Source organism: Acanthaster planci, linkage group LG21 (genome assembly GCF_054643075.1).
Source record: "Acanthaster planci isolate LZ-2023a linkage group LG21, COTS_SCS, whole genome shotgun sequence".
NCBI lineage: Eukaryota > Metazoa > Echinodermata > Asteroidea > Valvatida > Acanthasteridae > Acanthaster > Acanthaster planci.
Window position 1 is genome coordinate 9,842,037 of NC_141797.1, and position 16,749 is coordinate 9,858,785.

Sequence of the window (16,749 nt, forward strand, 5' to 3'; positions counted from 1 at the left end):
CTTGAAAAGTCACAGCGAGAAAACGAATGGTTTATTATAGGAAACGTGAAAACTTTATTGCAACGTTTTGTTCATAACTGGGAAAAGTTGACAATGAAAAGAAAAACAACTATGCCTCAACAAGCTAACATGTCATTCGACAGCCGATACTGACCAAAAGTTACAATTGAGATTTCTACTTTCATCGAAATTCGGCATAGAGAAGTTTACAGCTACACATGAGCAGACGTGTCATAAACGCACTTCTGATAACCAACCGTTGCCGCTCGGCGGCGTCAAAGGAGATATCAATTACGGATTTTATTACAAACAAGTATACATACCCCCTTTTTTTTTAGTAATGTGAAACTTACAAACGACCATTAAACGTCATAAAATTTACTTTGGTTTTTCAAGATGTGAAGAGTGAATGGGAATACTGTATGAACGGATGAGATAATCACTGGTGCTCATATAAGTCTAGTATTGGTCAAGTATTAATGTGCAATAGTTAAAAGAAACTGAATACAATTAAATGTAATATTACATGTCAATACGGGCGATTCACAATAGTGCGCCTCCAAGAGTTTACAACGCGTCGGCCAATCACAACGTGCGAAATAAGCCGGCCTTTTCTAAACGCGCATTGGGTCGAAAGATTTCGCACACTGTGATTGGCCAACGCGTTGCAAACTCTTGGAGGCGCACTACCGTGAAACGCCGGTATTCGAGAGTGTGTTGACGGCCCATGGCCTTGTTATTATACCTACACACAATGTGCCAATGGGTCACTTTGTCGACGGCATTTCAACTATGAAAGGAAAATCCCAATGTGATCACGTAATCACATCAGACCTAAAAACATAATTTGCATCAACGTCATATGTAAGTGCCCAATGCAAGATTCACGCTTTATGGGTTGCGCGGCAAATCTGCCTCACCACAAGTTTCGATGCGGCGCGGCGGTGAGAGCAATTGTGCACAATTGGAGTCAATTTGCAGGGCGAATGTTTGCTGCGATGTAACTCAGTCGCGTTCAGGTTTCGGTTCACGCTGCAAACCAACCGCGCCGGACCAGAAGTGAAAACTATCGAGATCAATTAAGGTAGAAACCACAAATCAGTGGTTTGTTAAACAAATCAAAGAGCAATGAGTTACAATGAACACTGAAATCGTTTAAAATGAATTCTTTTTCAACTGGCACACATAAACAAAAAGAGGTCAAAAATGATACAAATCATTCCATTCTGCGACTCAAATAGTGTTTTCAAAAATTAAAACACATCCTGCAGATCGCTGCAAACTTTTCAAAGCTTCAATAATTCCCAGCGAACAAAACAAAACTACCATAATTTCGCAAGACACCACGGCAAAGTCAAGGATACGGGGTTTTCTCTGTTTCGTCTTGAAAATGCAAAAGTGTTACTTTCAGAAACCGTGCCATCTATTATATTGTCTACCAAATATCTGTGCTACGGGTAAAGCTGTGGGTTTCACAGATTTGCTATCATTCGAGGAAAAAAGCCAATCTTTAGAGATAAATTCTATACAACAACCATATTTACACAAAAAATTTGGAACCCTACTACTTATCGTCAACTGCATAGGCTGTGATCATAAACGAACAATATCAACAGAGCTTTCAAGAAAATCCAATTTGTCAACGTGCGCATAAGTCTGATCATTGTATACCATCACGGTCGCGTTCAATACTTAAATCAAAATTCGTTTTTAATTCACGTACATCAATTGTTTCAAGTTATGGAAAGTTGAGATAATATGTAGAGATAGTTCACTGAGACATTGACAACGTGAGAAAATTTTACACAAACAGGAAAACCAGTAAAAATAAACCTGTAGGAAATAAATTAATAAACTGAATTTCAAAGGAATCTATACAAACTAAAAAGGTGATATTTATAAGGAAGAGGTAAATGTTGAGATATAGTTTCAATATTATTAATATTTACAATAGTGTACAACTAAAATTTCTCAAAATATAAACTGAAGACATGTTAATAGTACATGTGGGAAAATCATAACAACTCACCTGCCTCAGTAACTATCACTAAAACCAACGCCAAAATCATTGAATTCAACTTAATGACTCACGGATGACAATTGGTAAACACCTTCGCCACACAGGTCAAGTTCACCTTCTCGTTTTAGTTTTCTACACAGAACACCCTAACAGTTTCAAGTGCACATGTTTCTGGGTTATGGACGATTCAGATGGAGAGAACTGTACAATAGACACGAAAGAGTATGATGTGGAGTAACACTAGAGAATACGGGCGTTTCACAATAGTGCGCCTCCAAGAGTTTGCAACGCGTTGGCCAATCACGACGCGCGAAATCTGTTGACCCTTTCCAAACGCGCACTGGGCAAACAGATTTCACACTCTGTGATTGGCCAACGCGTTGCAAACTCTTGGAGGCGCACCATTTTGAAACACCCGTACTGATGCGTGTGCTGTAAGCGTGCTGCAACATTCTCTCGCCAACTGTACTTTTCCGTTTCACACAAAACATTTTACCAGACTTTGCGTCTACGCCTTAGCAATTCTACTGACAAAATTAAATCAGCTCTATTCCGTTCCTCGTAATCTTTATCTCGTGAGATATCTGTATCGTCTCACCCAAAGCTTGGCACGAGCTATTTTGCAACCTATGCAGTCTCCATTACTGTGGCTGATGAAGAACAACCACTTACAACAAATCTAAACGAGTCAAAGTGTCGATATGTAAAGTCTGCATGAGGAGTGCATAGAACGTGAACACTATTTCGAGAGCAGTTTGCTCTAGCAATGCAGTCAAAATGCACCAAGCAAGGGTACTTCATAGGGAGAATCCATTATACTAAGTTCAAATACCATAGTACACGAGATTTTTACAGTAGAAATAACCTCAGGAATAGTTCGAATATGAGGAAAAAAGTTAAAAGCATGGAGTCTCATTGCAAGTGAAGCACTAGGACTCTTTATTGGGTATAGAGATTTTTCACGTGACGTAACACGACGGGCAATGGCATTTCAGGATAGGAAGCGTACCAGGTCCGTGGAGGCGCGTGCATTTTCGGATCTGTGTACAGTGTATTTCTATTGTGTATTTGCCTGGATGTTAAGAGACTTGGAAGCCATGCGCGTTTCTGTTCACATCTGAATAAATTGAACGCGGACCGTCAAAAAGCATGTGACTGAATATCCTCTATATAGTCCACAAAAACCTCCATAGAAGGTACTTGTGTAGATGAAGGACTTATGATGTGGTAGACGGAGTATAAAAGTTGAGTAGGGGGAAAAGGGAACACTTATACCAATCTATGTGGAATTTTTATTTCTTTCAGTTCTCGGAACACCAAAGAGCTGTGTAATTCGTGCAAACCTCTCCTTACCTACTGGAAAGCACCGCCAGCCAGCGGATAACCTGTGGGCAGGTTGAAGACAAACCGTCATGTTATGCCCACACGAGACTAACAGGCAACCTTTTATTTAATCTGAATCGAGGCAAATTAGGATGCTCAATTTTCAAATGTTGGGTCCTTCCGGCAAACCTTCTCACCTCTCAAGGGTTTTGTTTTTCAAGCACGGTCAAAAAGCAAATCCAGCAAGATCTGCTTCAATTCACATCTAATCCTCCGTGAAATGAGTTACGTCAATGATACGAATTAATATCGAGCGAGATCAAGTTGAAGTTAAATTTCAGTTCGCCAACCCATGTTGTAGGGATCGGGGGCATGGCGAGTGTTAAACGACGGTCTGCTTAGGGGGAAAGTGATCCTGTGCATTGATGCTGGCTGCATACTGGCCGTACAAGGCGTGTCCGATGTGCCGAATGTTGAACTCCACCTCGGGGAACTGCTCCAGCACGGCCTTCAGGTCGCCCACAGATAAGGCGTGTAGGTCCACGTGGCTGCGGGCCCGGACCGAGGTCCGCCTGGGCACATCGTACAAGAGGTTGATGTCGTCAAAGAACTCACCGGGTCCGAGGACTCGGTCCACTTGCGATTGGTGGTTCTCGTCCATCATTTCCACCTGCATTGTGGGTATTTGACACAGAACAGTAAACTTCTAGTGTTGCAAACTCCATGCTAACGTAATAATTCAGGAAAAAAAATCTCTGAAATTGTTCAGAGTGCAAACAGTTTTAAATCCTTGGGTGAATTTACATCAAATATTGAAGTGAGATTCGGATTTCAAACAACATGCTCTGGATAAAACAAGTGAAAGTAAAGTAAGACGTATTAAAGGGATGGGTTACCTGGTTAAAGGGTAGCTACTCTATAGAACTGTATTCGTTCACACCAATAAAGTACTACTGGGTCATGTATTTTTGTATGGAAACAGTTTTTTAATTCCTTAAACAAGTTTTGCAAGGCAACAGATCTCCCCCTGATGCAATGCTGGGGGTGAAGGTGGCCAAGTGGTTAAGGTTTGTGACTCCTGACCAGAGTATCGGGGTCCAGATACAGCTGTTGGTCACAACCTGTGGCCTTGGGCAAGCCGCTTCACCCTTGCTTGCGTCATCTCTACCCAGGAGTAGAAAAGGGGACCGGCTTTAGCTTGGTATTCAACCTGTGATGGACTGGCAATCCCATCTAGTGGGGAAGAGACATATTCTCAGTCGTTCCTTGCCAAGGAAACCGGAGATGAGCACCAGCCTGAGGAGCCGAATGGCTTGGAACAGACTGGCTTGCTTGCGTCATGCTGCTTTATGTGAACAAGTGGCAGAACTACAAATTCCTTTATTCTTGCTCTGAAAAAGTTAAACAAAAACTAGAATCTCAGCACCACAAGGAGCATGCAACGTCAACATTTACCGTCCCCCTGTGGATGAAGTACATCTCGTCGCCCACGTCTCCTTGGCGCACGATGTAATCATTGGGCATGAAGAGCACCGGTCGCAGCATGAGAGACAGGGATCGGAAGAAACTGGGCTCTGCATCCTCAAACAGCGGCACCTTAAAAGAACACAAACAATGAATTCACAAACAAGCTGAGGTTTGGTGTATTCAGTTTTGCTTACTGATATGATGAGGAACACAACTTCTGTTTAACAAATTAATAACAGTCTTGAACAATCCGTAAAAAAGGCACAGTAAGTGGTAAATGAAATTATCAAGTCATACCAAAATCTGACTTTAGTCTATCTGACCGTGGCATAGTACACAACCTTATGATTTCTCAGCATTAGCTCTTGGAAACTTTGTCAGCTAGAGAAATGCATCAGGAAAACTACAGGTAACACGGATTCTAATCAGATTTGGGAATAACCTTCTTCAGGCTCTTTTCATACACAGCGAGTCCTATCTCAGTCTGTAAGCAGAATGGCGCGTCCTTGAACAAAGTGTGCTGATCAACTCCCCTGGAAAAGATACAGAGTATGACAGAGAACTTCAGAGGACTAGAAGGCAAGCTCATTTTCACGGGCCACTTAGAGAATAGACTAAATCTATGGGCACCCTAATTGAAGAACAATGATGCCATTTGTGCCGGATTTTATAGAAATCCTCTACAGAATCCTGAACTTGATTCTTGTCCCTCAAATCCATCTCGGAGACTGACTGGGGGAATTGTCCACAAAATGCCTTGGCCTGACATCACTCTGGAAGAATACAGGACTTTCCAATTTTGCAAGAACATGAAGCATACTCGGAAGCAGCTTGTGATGGTTTTGTCACAATTTTTAAGTGCTTGTAGCACAATGTAAGGAGTGAGAAAGTGAAATTTACATCGATCGAAAAGTAGAATTCGGCCACTGTCATCAAATTCCCACTCAATGTACCACAGGCCCACAAGGTGCAGCGATAAGCCAGTCAATAACAATTATCATGATTACCCAGGTCAATTCATTATCTAATGCACTGCATGAATCAGTCAGTGACTTGGTATTGGCATCTTCTTTTGAGGTCCAATATCTCTAGGCAAGCAGTGAGGCCACAGACTGTCCCATACGAGATGAAACATACACCTACTTGTTGCGCATCCACAGATAGTCAAAGTAGCTGACAACGCGATTTCTCAGCTTGCTGTTCAGCCGCATGTCTTTCATTTGCACCTGGGAAAAGGAAAGTGTTGGCATTACCAAGCATAACATCGATCACAAAGCACCACACAGTGTGCACAATGTCTAAGCACGATGCCACTTCGTCGTGGGACCAATGACATCTGAAGCACGCTGCATTAAAAGGTTCCATAAAACCAGAGTTGGGTATAAGGCAATTTCCTACACAATACTGAGCAATGCTTAAACTTGGACAACAAGACACAGCAAGACAATAGCACCAATAAAATGCCCATTTACAGTGCCCTCAATAGTGCTCGTATAGCACTAATAGAATGCCCAGTTATGGTACCCTCAACTGAGCTTGCACGGCACCAATAGAATGCCCATTTATGGCGCCCTCAACAGTGCTCGCACAGCACCAATAGCACGTCCACTAACAGTGCCCTCATACAGTGCGCACTACAGTGCCTGCCACCTTACCTTCACTGCTGACAATCTCTGCTCATAGGCAACTCTACCGGACTCTTCATTGGCAAGGGTGGACGCAATGTTACCCAAAATGGAGCCAAACAGCAGCTGTCCAATCACCATGACGAGACTTGCAAAGACTAGGGAAAAAAAACGATCATAGCAGAGGCAGGAATCATCCACGGGGCTTCAGGGTTGAATTTTATATTCCCTTGAAAACATTTGTAATCGTACGTCTTTGCCACATCGACGATCACGATGTACTCACTCATTTCCATCGGGCTGAGCGCATGGAAGTCTCCATAGCCAGTAGACGTTAGGGTGGCGACGCACCAATAGAAGCTATCCCCGTACCGAGTCAACCAATGAGCACTCTCCTCCGTGTACACTGAAATAAAGACAACACGCCATATACATGTATACACAATGCTCCAAGTTGTAAAACAAACAGTCCCTTGAAGCAATGCACCCGCGCTCCAGTGCGTTCCTCAGACACGCGCAGCCTTTCATGCACAACTCGCCATTACAATACTCACTTTCTGCATCTGCCCACGTCCCTTCGTGGCAGGTCCCCAACGGGCAGGCGAAGAAGTACCAAAGGCAGGCAAAGAAATGGATGACAATCAACAACTGCCCGAAGAACTTGGTCAGACGCACCAGCAGCATACTGGAAAGGGAAAGAAAGGAACAACCGCGGTATCAATACTCACACTGCAGCGCACTTGAAATCTGCTTCTTGATCTGTGATTCTACAGGCCATTTCTGAATCAAACCACATTTTTACTGGGAAGTTGACAAAAGGAAATCGAGTACAACACTTGATTCACTGGATGTTGTTGTATATAACCTAGTTCATTTTTCCGTCCAACCTATCCAGTAAAACACTGGGGAAAAACTTCTACGAATACTACGTTGGACATACAATTTTGGGGAAGTATTGGTGAACCTTTGTAACCAATAATCAACACGGTTTTCTAGTACGAGCATGCAATCAAGAATTAATGGAGAGATTAAATTTGTAGAAACAAGGACAAAATGCCTTCAGAACTGTAGACAGACTTCTTTGTATCTAAACCATCTTCTTACCACTCAAAAGACGCATCTTTCAATGCCAATACCACTGACGTTCCATAGTTGTTTGACTCGCCTGACCTGCAACGTGTCACATTGAAATTCCAGCTCGCTCGCAACTTACTTGATATTGAGCTCCTTCTCCCAAGCGTCGAAAAACTGCACCACCCTGACCAACCGCAGCAGGTGGACAATCCGGAGGAGGGTGAGGGCAGCAAAGCGCGTCGACTGCTCATCACTGTTGGTGAAGCACAAGGCGAAGAGGTCCAGCGGCAGTGCTGCAGCCAGATCTAACAGGAAGCCGCTCAGCTTCTTGAAGTAGATCATGTACACCTTGTTGAAGTCAGTCTCCAGTTCCCCGTACTCATCAGCACAGCTGACATGAAACTTGATATATATCTAGGCAATGCAAACATATGCAACCAGGTCCACAAAATGCATTTTAAGGGCATCTCACAACGGTAAGAATGTCTTCAGCTCTCCATTTTGATACAGAAATCATGGACATAACAATGGCAATAGCTCCACTAACCACAATTTATTTGGAGGTCTGTCACTTAAAACTATTTCTGATGACGTGCAACCTATTTTACAAAGTTGGGTCACAGGTTAGAATAGAAGAAACCGTGTGTCGCAGGCAGCAATGTGTACATTTCTTAAAGCTGCAATTCACAGATTGGGTGATCTAGTTTTAAAAGCACTGGCTTTTAGGGCTGGTTCATACTCGCTTGCATATCCGACAAAAGTTAAAATTTTTTAGTTTGTCCGAATACGCATACATTTGGTGCATACGCACTATCCATTATTTTCACAAACTGCGTGCAAGCGCGCATTTTCATTAGGCACTGCACTTTCATTCACGCACTGCAGACACCTCAAAATAGACCTTCGCGCTGCATACACAGTGAATACGCAGCATGAACCGGCCTTTACATTGCATCAGTAACAAAAGACATGCAAACAGACATCCTCAAAATGTACTGAGAAGGTTTGAACAAAAGCACGAATGCACCCGATAGGTTTCTTTATATAAGTACTCCATTGACGCAACTCCAGGCTTTGTGATGTGCATTTTGCCGAGATCTGACTTACCTCAAAAATGAACACCGCTTCGCAGGTGTAACTAAAGACGAGAATAAGGGTGCTCTGTTCCTGGAAGGCAGCCTAGACAAACGCAATGCAACAAAACCCAATTTCAGGCGAGATGACACTTTTACTGTATAGCACAATAAAGACAACACCAGTTATAAAATCCAAATCACAAGAATCATAAACCGTATTTCTGAGAGCCGCTAATTAAAAAGGTAATAATATATGTTAACAACGAATGATACAAATGCAGTGGGAAAAAAAGATCTCAAAACTTCCAACGCAGGACAAAAAATGTTAACAAAAATGTTTATACAAGACTGAAATGTTCTCAATTGAACATCTTTTATTTCTTACAATATGCGTCATCACATATTCCAAATCATATCTTGGTGCTCCGAATAAGCCCATCTAGAATTTAAGCACCACAATGAAAAACTCCCAACACCAGGATGAGGTTCTTGGACTGCCATGGAAGAACACAATAATGAACACCCTCTCAAATTTAACACAATAAAGTAGACACAACTGCATCAAAGAGAAGTCAAATTGATTCAAGCGCCACTTTCTCGTGCTGATCAGATGCCTGGTGGCCTGACTACCGACAAGATCAAAATTTCAGTTCTCAATTATTTTTTGTTGCTTTTAATCACCTGGAACAGGATGGTGAAGGACATTATGTAGGCAAGGAAGCACGTAAGGCGATTGAGATAGCGCACGACCTTGCTGTCAGGGCTCAGGACAAAGCGGTTGGCCTTCAGCAGCTCCTCCAGGTAGTTCTTGTTGCGCAAACAGCAGGGAGGTTGACGCGTCTGCACCTCACCGGAGTCGCTACCCAGGTCCAAGCGGGAGGAATCTTCGGGCTCAGAGGAAGATGCTGTGACAAGATAATGGCAACGTCATCCTTATCAGCAATGAGTTTCCATCTGTAAGCTGCTGTAAAGTTTCCCGATCAGATAACCTATAACCTGTGATACACATTTGCTGAAATACGAGAATTAATGCTGTGATCCACCTCACAGGAAAAATCCAACTCACGAGACAAAAAACCTTTTTCAAGCGTTAGTCAGGATGTACTGAAATGAAACGGAATGCCTCAATTCAGAGATCCTTAAAATGAGATTAACATGAAACGAGACAAGAGACGAGATATGAGGCAGGACGAGATGAAGTGAAATACCTAAATTGAAAGGGGTCCCTGAAATGAAATGGCATCCCTTAAATGGAATGGAATCCCTCAAGAAAGATACAATCCTTGAAATGAAATTGCATCCCTGAAATGAAATGGAAACCTGATATAAAACAAATCTGTAATATGAAAAGAAATTCCTGAGATGAAATGAGATCTTTGGACCAATATGGACTCTGAAATAAAAAAGGAATTCCTGAAATGACTAAAATCCAACCAACCAGCCCCCGGCGCCCTTCCGTTCTGAGATTTCTTCTTCTTGTCCTTGTCGTCGCCAGTCTCAGTCGTCTTCTCCGCGCCCTTGTCGTTGTTCTGGTTTTCGTTCTTGCCATCTTGGGCCGTCCGCCGGCTGGCTGTTGGTGGCGTTCTTGGCGGCATTCTCTGCCGTGGCCTTACTGTCGGTATTTGCTTGGGCGTTCGTCTCGTTATTATTGCTGGAAGCACTGGTGCTCTCGCTGGGATTATTGCTCGGATTGTTGTTATTATTACTTGATTTGTTGCTATCCTTTAAGAAAATACAAATGTAAAAACCCCTCGTTTTTGTTTGTACATGCATCCATAATAACTAGTGCAAGTATTTCTTTCCCCAAGGGATGATTTCAAGGAACTAAATAAGCATACCTGAGCTGTTTACATGCATATGCAAACAAGTGCAAGCACTTGCACACACATCCTGCTACATATATTGCCAGCGCGTGTCTGCGCATTTCCAATGAAGCACAGAGCTAGACCTAGATCTACGCTGCAGATTCAGATGCCAGGGAACACATTACACCAGCACGGCTCTTTAAAAAACTTGATGGTTACCACGGCTTCCAAGAAACGTAAGAAGGGCCGAGGACTCACCCCTCTACTTTGGCATTGCTGCGTTTGCGTACGGCATTGATGCGCTCCTCGGCTACCCTGTTAATCTGTTCCTTGATCGACGGATAGTGTGTTAGTACCTCATCCAGGTTCTCTTTGGTGAGCACAAACATATCACAGTTGGTCTGGGCCCTGCAAATCACCAAGTTTAGCATTACAAGACAATTTAAGCCAACCTCAATATTAGTATCAAAGTCGTTGCACTCATGGTATTTGTTGATATCTCCACACCTTTGCGACACTACAAAAAAATTTTCATTGACGGAACCACACATCTTAGGGGGCCATTCACAGAAATCACATCTTGTCACTATACGTTCTCCCCTACTTCAAAGCAAAAATGAATTATGGTAAAGTGCCTTGCCCATGGACACAAACACAGTCCTGTGACCTGGCATGCATCATGGAACACAGGGGGAAAATCCTTGCTGCAAGGGGGCTTTCTTGTGTTTTCAAGTTGCACTGACGCGCATGAAATTCAAAAGCAAGACAAAGGGAAATCTCTGTCTTAGAAAAGGTTTCCACGACTGTTTGGCTCAGTAACAGAACAAAGTGAAATCAATTCATATCATGACTGTAATCTCTATCATCAATAAAAGTTAGAAGTATGATTCAAATGCACACTTTAGCCAATATGAATTCAATGAAAATACTCGGTTACGTGTGACTTTGAGATATGAGCCGCACATCTATCACTACTTGAGGTCAACGTTCAGTAGCGCCACTGTACCTGATAGAGGCTGTTCTAGAGCAGCTGAACACCAGACTGATCTCTCCAAAGAACCTGCCGGCATTCATGGTGTCAAAGACGGTGTTTCCGTCCTCCGACACTACCTCCACAGTGCCACGGTGAATGAAGAACATCTGCCCAAAAGGGTGGGCAGAAGGAATATCAGTCAAGAAATACAGGTGGAATGTGGTAACATCATTCAGTCAATGTTAGACTTATCACCCACTGAAGGACCCCACAAACAAGTAAAAAGAAACGAAAAAACAATGACGACAACATTACGAAAATGCTGTCTTTATCAATTTTTCTGGCTCAAAACCAACAAACAAAACAGAAGGTAAATTTTTCCCCAATCTGCTTGTCTTAATAAGCTGGTGGCGAAAGGCTTATGAAGGCAAATAACAGAAAAACATGCTTACTTCTTTTCCAAAGTCAAACTTTCTGACGACGTATTCCTTGCTCAGCACGTAGACTGGAGTCATGCACATAGCCAGCATTTTCTGGAAACCCACCTCAGTGTTCTGGAACAGCGGTACCTGCACAGGCATATAGCATAAAGGCGCCTTTCCATATGGCCGTCAACACTTGCACCAAGCATTGCGTATCTGTCAAAATCGCTCCCGGGGTGATTTTGACGGTCGAACGCAACGCAACGCACACGTGTGTTATGTTAATGGAGTCTATTTTTGTGTCTACACGCATTGTGTACGCAATGCACTTAAAAAAAAGGTACATATGGAAAAGCGCCTCCTTTAATCTGGAAAGTTGATGAACACATCAAGTAATGATAGACTGCAAATCCATGGAGCATTTTGTCTAATGTTCCAAAGTTGGTTTTCCAGACAAGTCTGTAACTGTATGAAATAATTAAGCTTTAATTAATTAAGCTTGAATTCAACTTGCAAGGTTGGGGGACACACCGAGCTTTACATCAATCCTGAGGTTACCAAAATTGGCCATTTGGGATTTATGAGTCACGACTGACGAGGCCAAAAGCAACTGTAAAAGCCACATCATTGTTTGCCACACAAGTAAGGCACTAGAAGAGCACGGCGAACCTTCCTGAAAGGTTGACATTCCTTGGTGTACAAGTTAATCGACATATGGCCCAAGTCAAATGCTACAACTCGGTGACATCTGACGCTGTCGACTGCCAGGACGTACCTTGTTGATCATGTCTTGGTAGAGATCCAAAGCCACCTCGGCTTTCAAGGAGAGAGGAAGCCCATCAAACAGCGAGTTGGGATCTACTCCTTTGGTCCTGAGCCATATGTAGTTATAGTAGTTCACGACACGCTGCTCCAATGAACGATTTATCTGCTGCTCCTGTCAAATAAATACGGATTCAGAGAACTGACGGAAATCAGTCACGAGAGAAAAGGCCGTCAAAACACTCAAAGCACTCTACGACAGCAAAAACAACTATTATTGGTTACTAAGAGCTATTTCACTCACGGAGACCCATTTGAATATTAGAGCACTCACTGTGCAAAAATAAGGTCTCATAGTAGGCAATTCACACGCTGAAAAGAGAACTTTAATAGCACTCTATCACTTCACTGTAGCCCAGAGGGAGAAACCATGGTCAGACAACGGAGACTTTTGTTGAGGTGCATGTGGCTTACAATTGGACTGTCCTGGCTTCCATCAGAATATGCAAACATGCACCATGCATGGGGGTGGAAAGTAAAACAGCGCCATCTCGTGTCCTAGCACAGCGCCAATATATGATCAAAGAAGCTGTTAATTCAACACCTGCACGCATGTTGTCATACCTTCAGATAGTTCTGTATTGCAGTGAGTTTCTCTTGGTAGCGTGCACGCTGCGAGTCGGCGTTGGCCAAGCTAGCAGCCACGCTAGCAATGACGTAGCCAAAGAAGACAATACCACAGATCATGGACAGCAGAGCAAGTACCATCTGAAATTAAAATCAAGACAACATCACTTTGTTGAAACACCTTGTCATATCCTGTCCGGCATGATGCACCATAATCTCATTGGTCGGCAACCAGAATTACAGGCCATTACCGAGCATGTGTCAGTTTGGTCATTCATGTCAAATTCTTCTTTAAGCAACACAGTTTCAGAAAACATGCATGCCTGAAGCAATAGGAACTCGCCCAGAAAAATGTCTAGTTCCCTCTGCACGCCTCAGGAACTAGTCTGTCCAGTCTCGGGGAACTAACGTCGACTGTCTCATTTACCTCAGATACATTCTTGGCGTGGATATCACCATATCCAACAGATGCACCAGTAGCTGAGGCCCAGTACAGGCTGACGACATACTGATAGCTCAAACTCTTGTTGTCTGCACAGAAAACAACAGTTGACAGGCAAAAGCAACAATAGCTAAGAAAGTGCGCCAAAAAGGTCGCATCTCTATTGTTTTGTGCATATTTCGGTTGAATATTGAATAAAGATAATTAAATAATAAGCCCTAACTCTCAAAGATTCATCACACACAACCTTCATGGATTTTTGAAAGCCTGACTGGCTGCATCTGCCACTTACAGAAGCCTAGGTCTACGGCACTCGTCCAGGATATGTTTTTGCAGTAGTGATCGTTGGTGGGAATCAAGCCCTTCAGGTCCTCATGCACGGGATTCGCCCTGAAGATAGGGGAGCAAGCATTCATATACCACAGGCAGGCCATGATGTGGAAGAACAGACCCAGGTAGAAGAAGAACTTCAACATCCTAAGGCAAAGTGGACAAAAACGCACAAATGCATTACTGATTTGCCAAGGAAAATGACTTGTCAGATTAAGGCAGCAGTGTTATACCAAGTGCCCTTGTGGAACTATACACTTTTGGAGAGACGTCTGCTGTACTCACCTGATGGTCCCCGTTTCGTTTTCCACACCAGACTCCAGATAATTGAAGGCCAGCGGCTGCAATTATAGGTTAATATCAGAAACAGCCGTGATAATAGCAGTCAAAGACTAAACTTCCGCAATTTCTCCCTGGGTAATTCCAGAAATTAGGGCTCCAAAAGTGTGACATTTGTGTCTGTTCCATCTGACCCTCGTTTTTTGACATGGAAATATCGCCGGAATCAATTTCAAACTATTACTATTTGTTTGGCAGATAATTTGCACTAATTCATCACTATTGGAAATTAGAAAATGTGTTCTGAACTTACAAAATCATACCAGATGTGACAAGGACACGAAAAAAAAATGTACCCCTAATTTCTGAACCCTATCAGCGTTTAAACTTTGCCGTCACAGTAACACTCTCTCACTTGTTCAGTCTCACGCTCATTGATGCACTAAATTGGGTACTTACAACTCTGTACATCTGCAGGAATCGATTTAGCCGGAGCACAGCATACACGTGGATGGCATCGGCTGAAAGGCAAGATTAAAAGGTAAACTGACACACAGAATCAAGTCTGATAAAAATGTGTGACTGCCGACAGATGGCCAGTTGAACTGTGAAACATTGCGAAGAAATACAACATATTTGACTGTAAACCATTACCGAGTTGGTATTTGCTCCTGCGTCACACGTTTAGTGAAACAGTTGAAGCTGTTTGAATCGACAAAAGAAATGCTCACGGGCCAATTTGGAACTTACAAGTGAACGTCCCCAGCACGGCATACCCAATGAGCTCAGCTGGGAAGCAGGCCACCAAGTCAATCAAGAAGTTGGTCCTGTGGCGAAGAGATTAAAAACCAACATCACAATCTTCATTGGCTACACAAATAAAGTAGTGATAACACGCCATTACCTTTCATTCTTTCAATGAGCCCCTAAAGTCCAAAATGTCTCAAGAAGGCTGCAGACGCTCTACAGGTTACAAAAAGATAGATATGGAAGAATAATCTTACTTGAAGTAATGCTTTGCAGTTGAGATTGGATGAGTTACCAGGACATTGTTCTCGTTGTAAAAAGCTGTGTGAAATTTCAGATACCTGCAGACAAAAATAAAGTCAATGGCATATAATGTTGTAGTCATAGTAACAGAGTTCCTCTTATCTGGATTCGTTCCCTTGCAGCATCTGTGGCCAGTCATATGTGTCACAAACCGGTCTTCATTCTCACATGAAGTCCCACATTGGCAAATGACCTGTCTGCCTACTCATCTGTCGCATCGACAGGAGACTCCATGTAATAAGTATTTCTTCTCTCCAAGATGGTAAAAAAGTCGAAATTTACTTACAGTCAAACCAAGATAATAAGACAAAGTAATCACATTACAAATTTTCAAAACCATTACGGTCAAACACCAAACTCAGGCTATCTGTCCATATAGTCTACCTAGCTATATGTCTGTTGTGCTAGTCTGAACTTAATGATGTGCTCGAGTAAAGCCATCACGGTGTATATCTTTCAGAAATCAATCAGACTCACATGTCAATGTAGCAGATCAGATCGAGTGAGTAATTGATGACCCACAACGCAACATCCATGTGGGAGAAAGAGGCCTGGAGTGTAACAGTGAATGCCATGAGGATCGCCACGGCAACGCGAACTACCTCCCAGCGCTTAAACCACGTGCCACTCGGTAGCAACGCACAGCTGTGTTCAGACAGAAATTGGGACAATGAAAATGTGACTCACACTCAACCCGACAAAAAACAAAAAACTCAACGCCGATCAGTCTGAGGTACTAAACAATTAAGAGGGCACAAAAAAGCTTTCAATTGAAGACAGTTAAATTTCACAAGAACAGTCTCAATGAAGATACATTCTTCAAAATGGAACTACACTGACTTCTGCATGTTGTTACATCAAGCTTGGCTTCTGGCCTGAACAACCTGGAGAGCTATGCTAAACCAACAAACAGTCAACTGGCCTATCCGCCATGAGCTGAAGTGCACCCCCAATCAGCAGAAGAAAGGCAGGTGGTTACAAGCAGGTTCTTGCACATGTTCTGCGCGTACGCAAAGACCATACATGCAGGAATAAATTAGTTACGCGTACTCAGCATGCTCCGCGTCAAACGCGCATATACTTGCGCGCCTCATGGCACACCTATGCAGTGAGTACCCAAAATAAACACGCCCTCTTTTATTCTACGAAGACAACTGAGTTGCATGTCTGAATGAAAGTCTCTTGGAACTTTTCTTGTACCTCATAAGTAGCTTGGAGAAGAGTCTGCCCACCAGGCTGAGCTGACTGAGAGGCTCAGTGTAATCCTCAGAATCCCTGTCAAACAAAAACAAGAAAGCCACAAACTTTGGGTAAGAAAAACAACAATTATGCGCCTTAGTGTCTCCTTGGACAAATGCTGCCGACTTTCAATGAGTACAGTTAGCGCACTGAGTGAACGAATCCAGGCAGTTCACAGTGGCACTGCAGAAACTGCTTTGCCCCAGGTTGGATCAATGAAAAAGTTCACATCGAT

The 16,749-nt window shown here is 43.0% G+C and overlaps 1 protein-coding gene across 1 annotated transcript in view; it reads right to left on the reverse strand.

Annotated features, from left to right (window-relative positions):
* Window positions 1-30: 30 nt before the first annotated feature.
* LOC110981133 (uncharacterized) overlaps window positions 31-16,749 on the reverse strand; it is a 37,659-nt gene continuing 20,940 nt past the window's right edge. The window contains exons 24-47 of the mRNA XM_087131467.1: window positions 16,476-16,550; window positions 15,753-15,920; window positions 15,230-15,313; window positions 14,976-15,052; window positions 14,685-14,746; window positions 14,232-14,287; window positions 13,909-14,093; window positions 13,602-13,705; window positions 13,172-13,315; window positions 12,561-12,722; window positions 11,816-11,932; window positions 11,397-11,530; window positions 10,649-10,798; window positions 10,024-10,307; window positions 9,267-9,490; window positions 8,617-8,688; window positions 7,649-7,923; window positions 6,990-7,120; window positions 6,722-6,841; window positions 6,466-6,593; window positions 5,954-6,036; window positions 5,253-5,343; window positions 4,799-4,939; window positions 31-4,013 (exon numbers count right to left, since the gene is read on the reverse strand). Of these exons, the coding sequence (XP_086987593.1) occupies window positions 3,726-4,013; window positions 4,799-4,939; window positions 5,253-5,343; window positions 5,954-6,036; window positions 6,466-6,593; window positions 6,722-6,841; window positions 6,990-7,120; window positions 7,649-7,923; window positions 8,617-8,688; window positions 9,267-9,490; window positions 10,024-10,307; window positions 10,649-10,798; window positions 11,397-11,530; window positions 11,816-11,932; window positions 12,561-12,722; window positions 13,172-13,315; window positions 13,602-13,705; window positions 13,909-14,093; window positions 14,232-14,287; window positions 14,685-14,746; window positions 14,976-15,052; window positions 15,230-15,313; window positions 15,753-15,920; window positions 16,476-16,550 (3,355 nt within the window). The 3' untranslated portion in view covers window positions 31-3,725. The remainder of the gene's footprint in view (window positions 4,014-4,798; window positions 4,940-5,252; window positions 5,344-5,953; window positions 6,037-6,465; window positions 6,594-6,721; window positions 6,842-6,989; window positions 7,121-7,648; window positions 7,924-8,616; window positions 8,689-9,266; window positions 9,491-10,023; window positions 10,308-10,648; window positions 10,799-11,396; window positions 11,531-11,815; window positions 11,933-12,560; window positions 12,723-13,171; window positions 13,316-13,601; window positions 13,706-13,908; window positions 14,094-14,231; window positions 14,288-14,684; window positions 14,747-14,975; window positions 15,053-15,229; window positions 15,314-15,752; window positions 15,921-16,475; window positions 16,551-16,749) is intronic.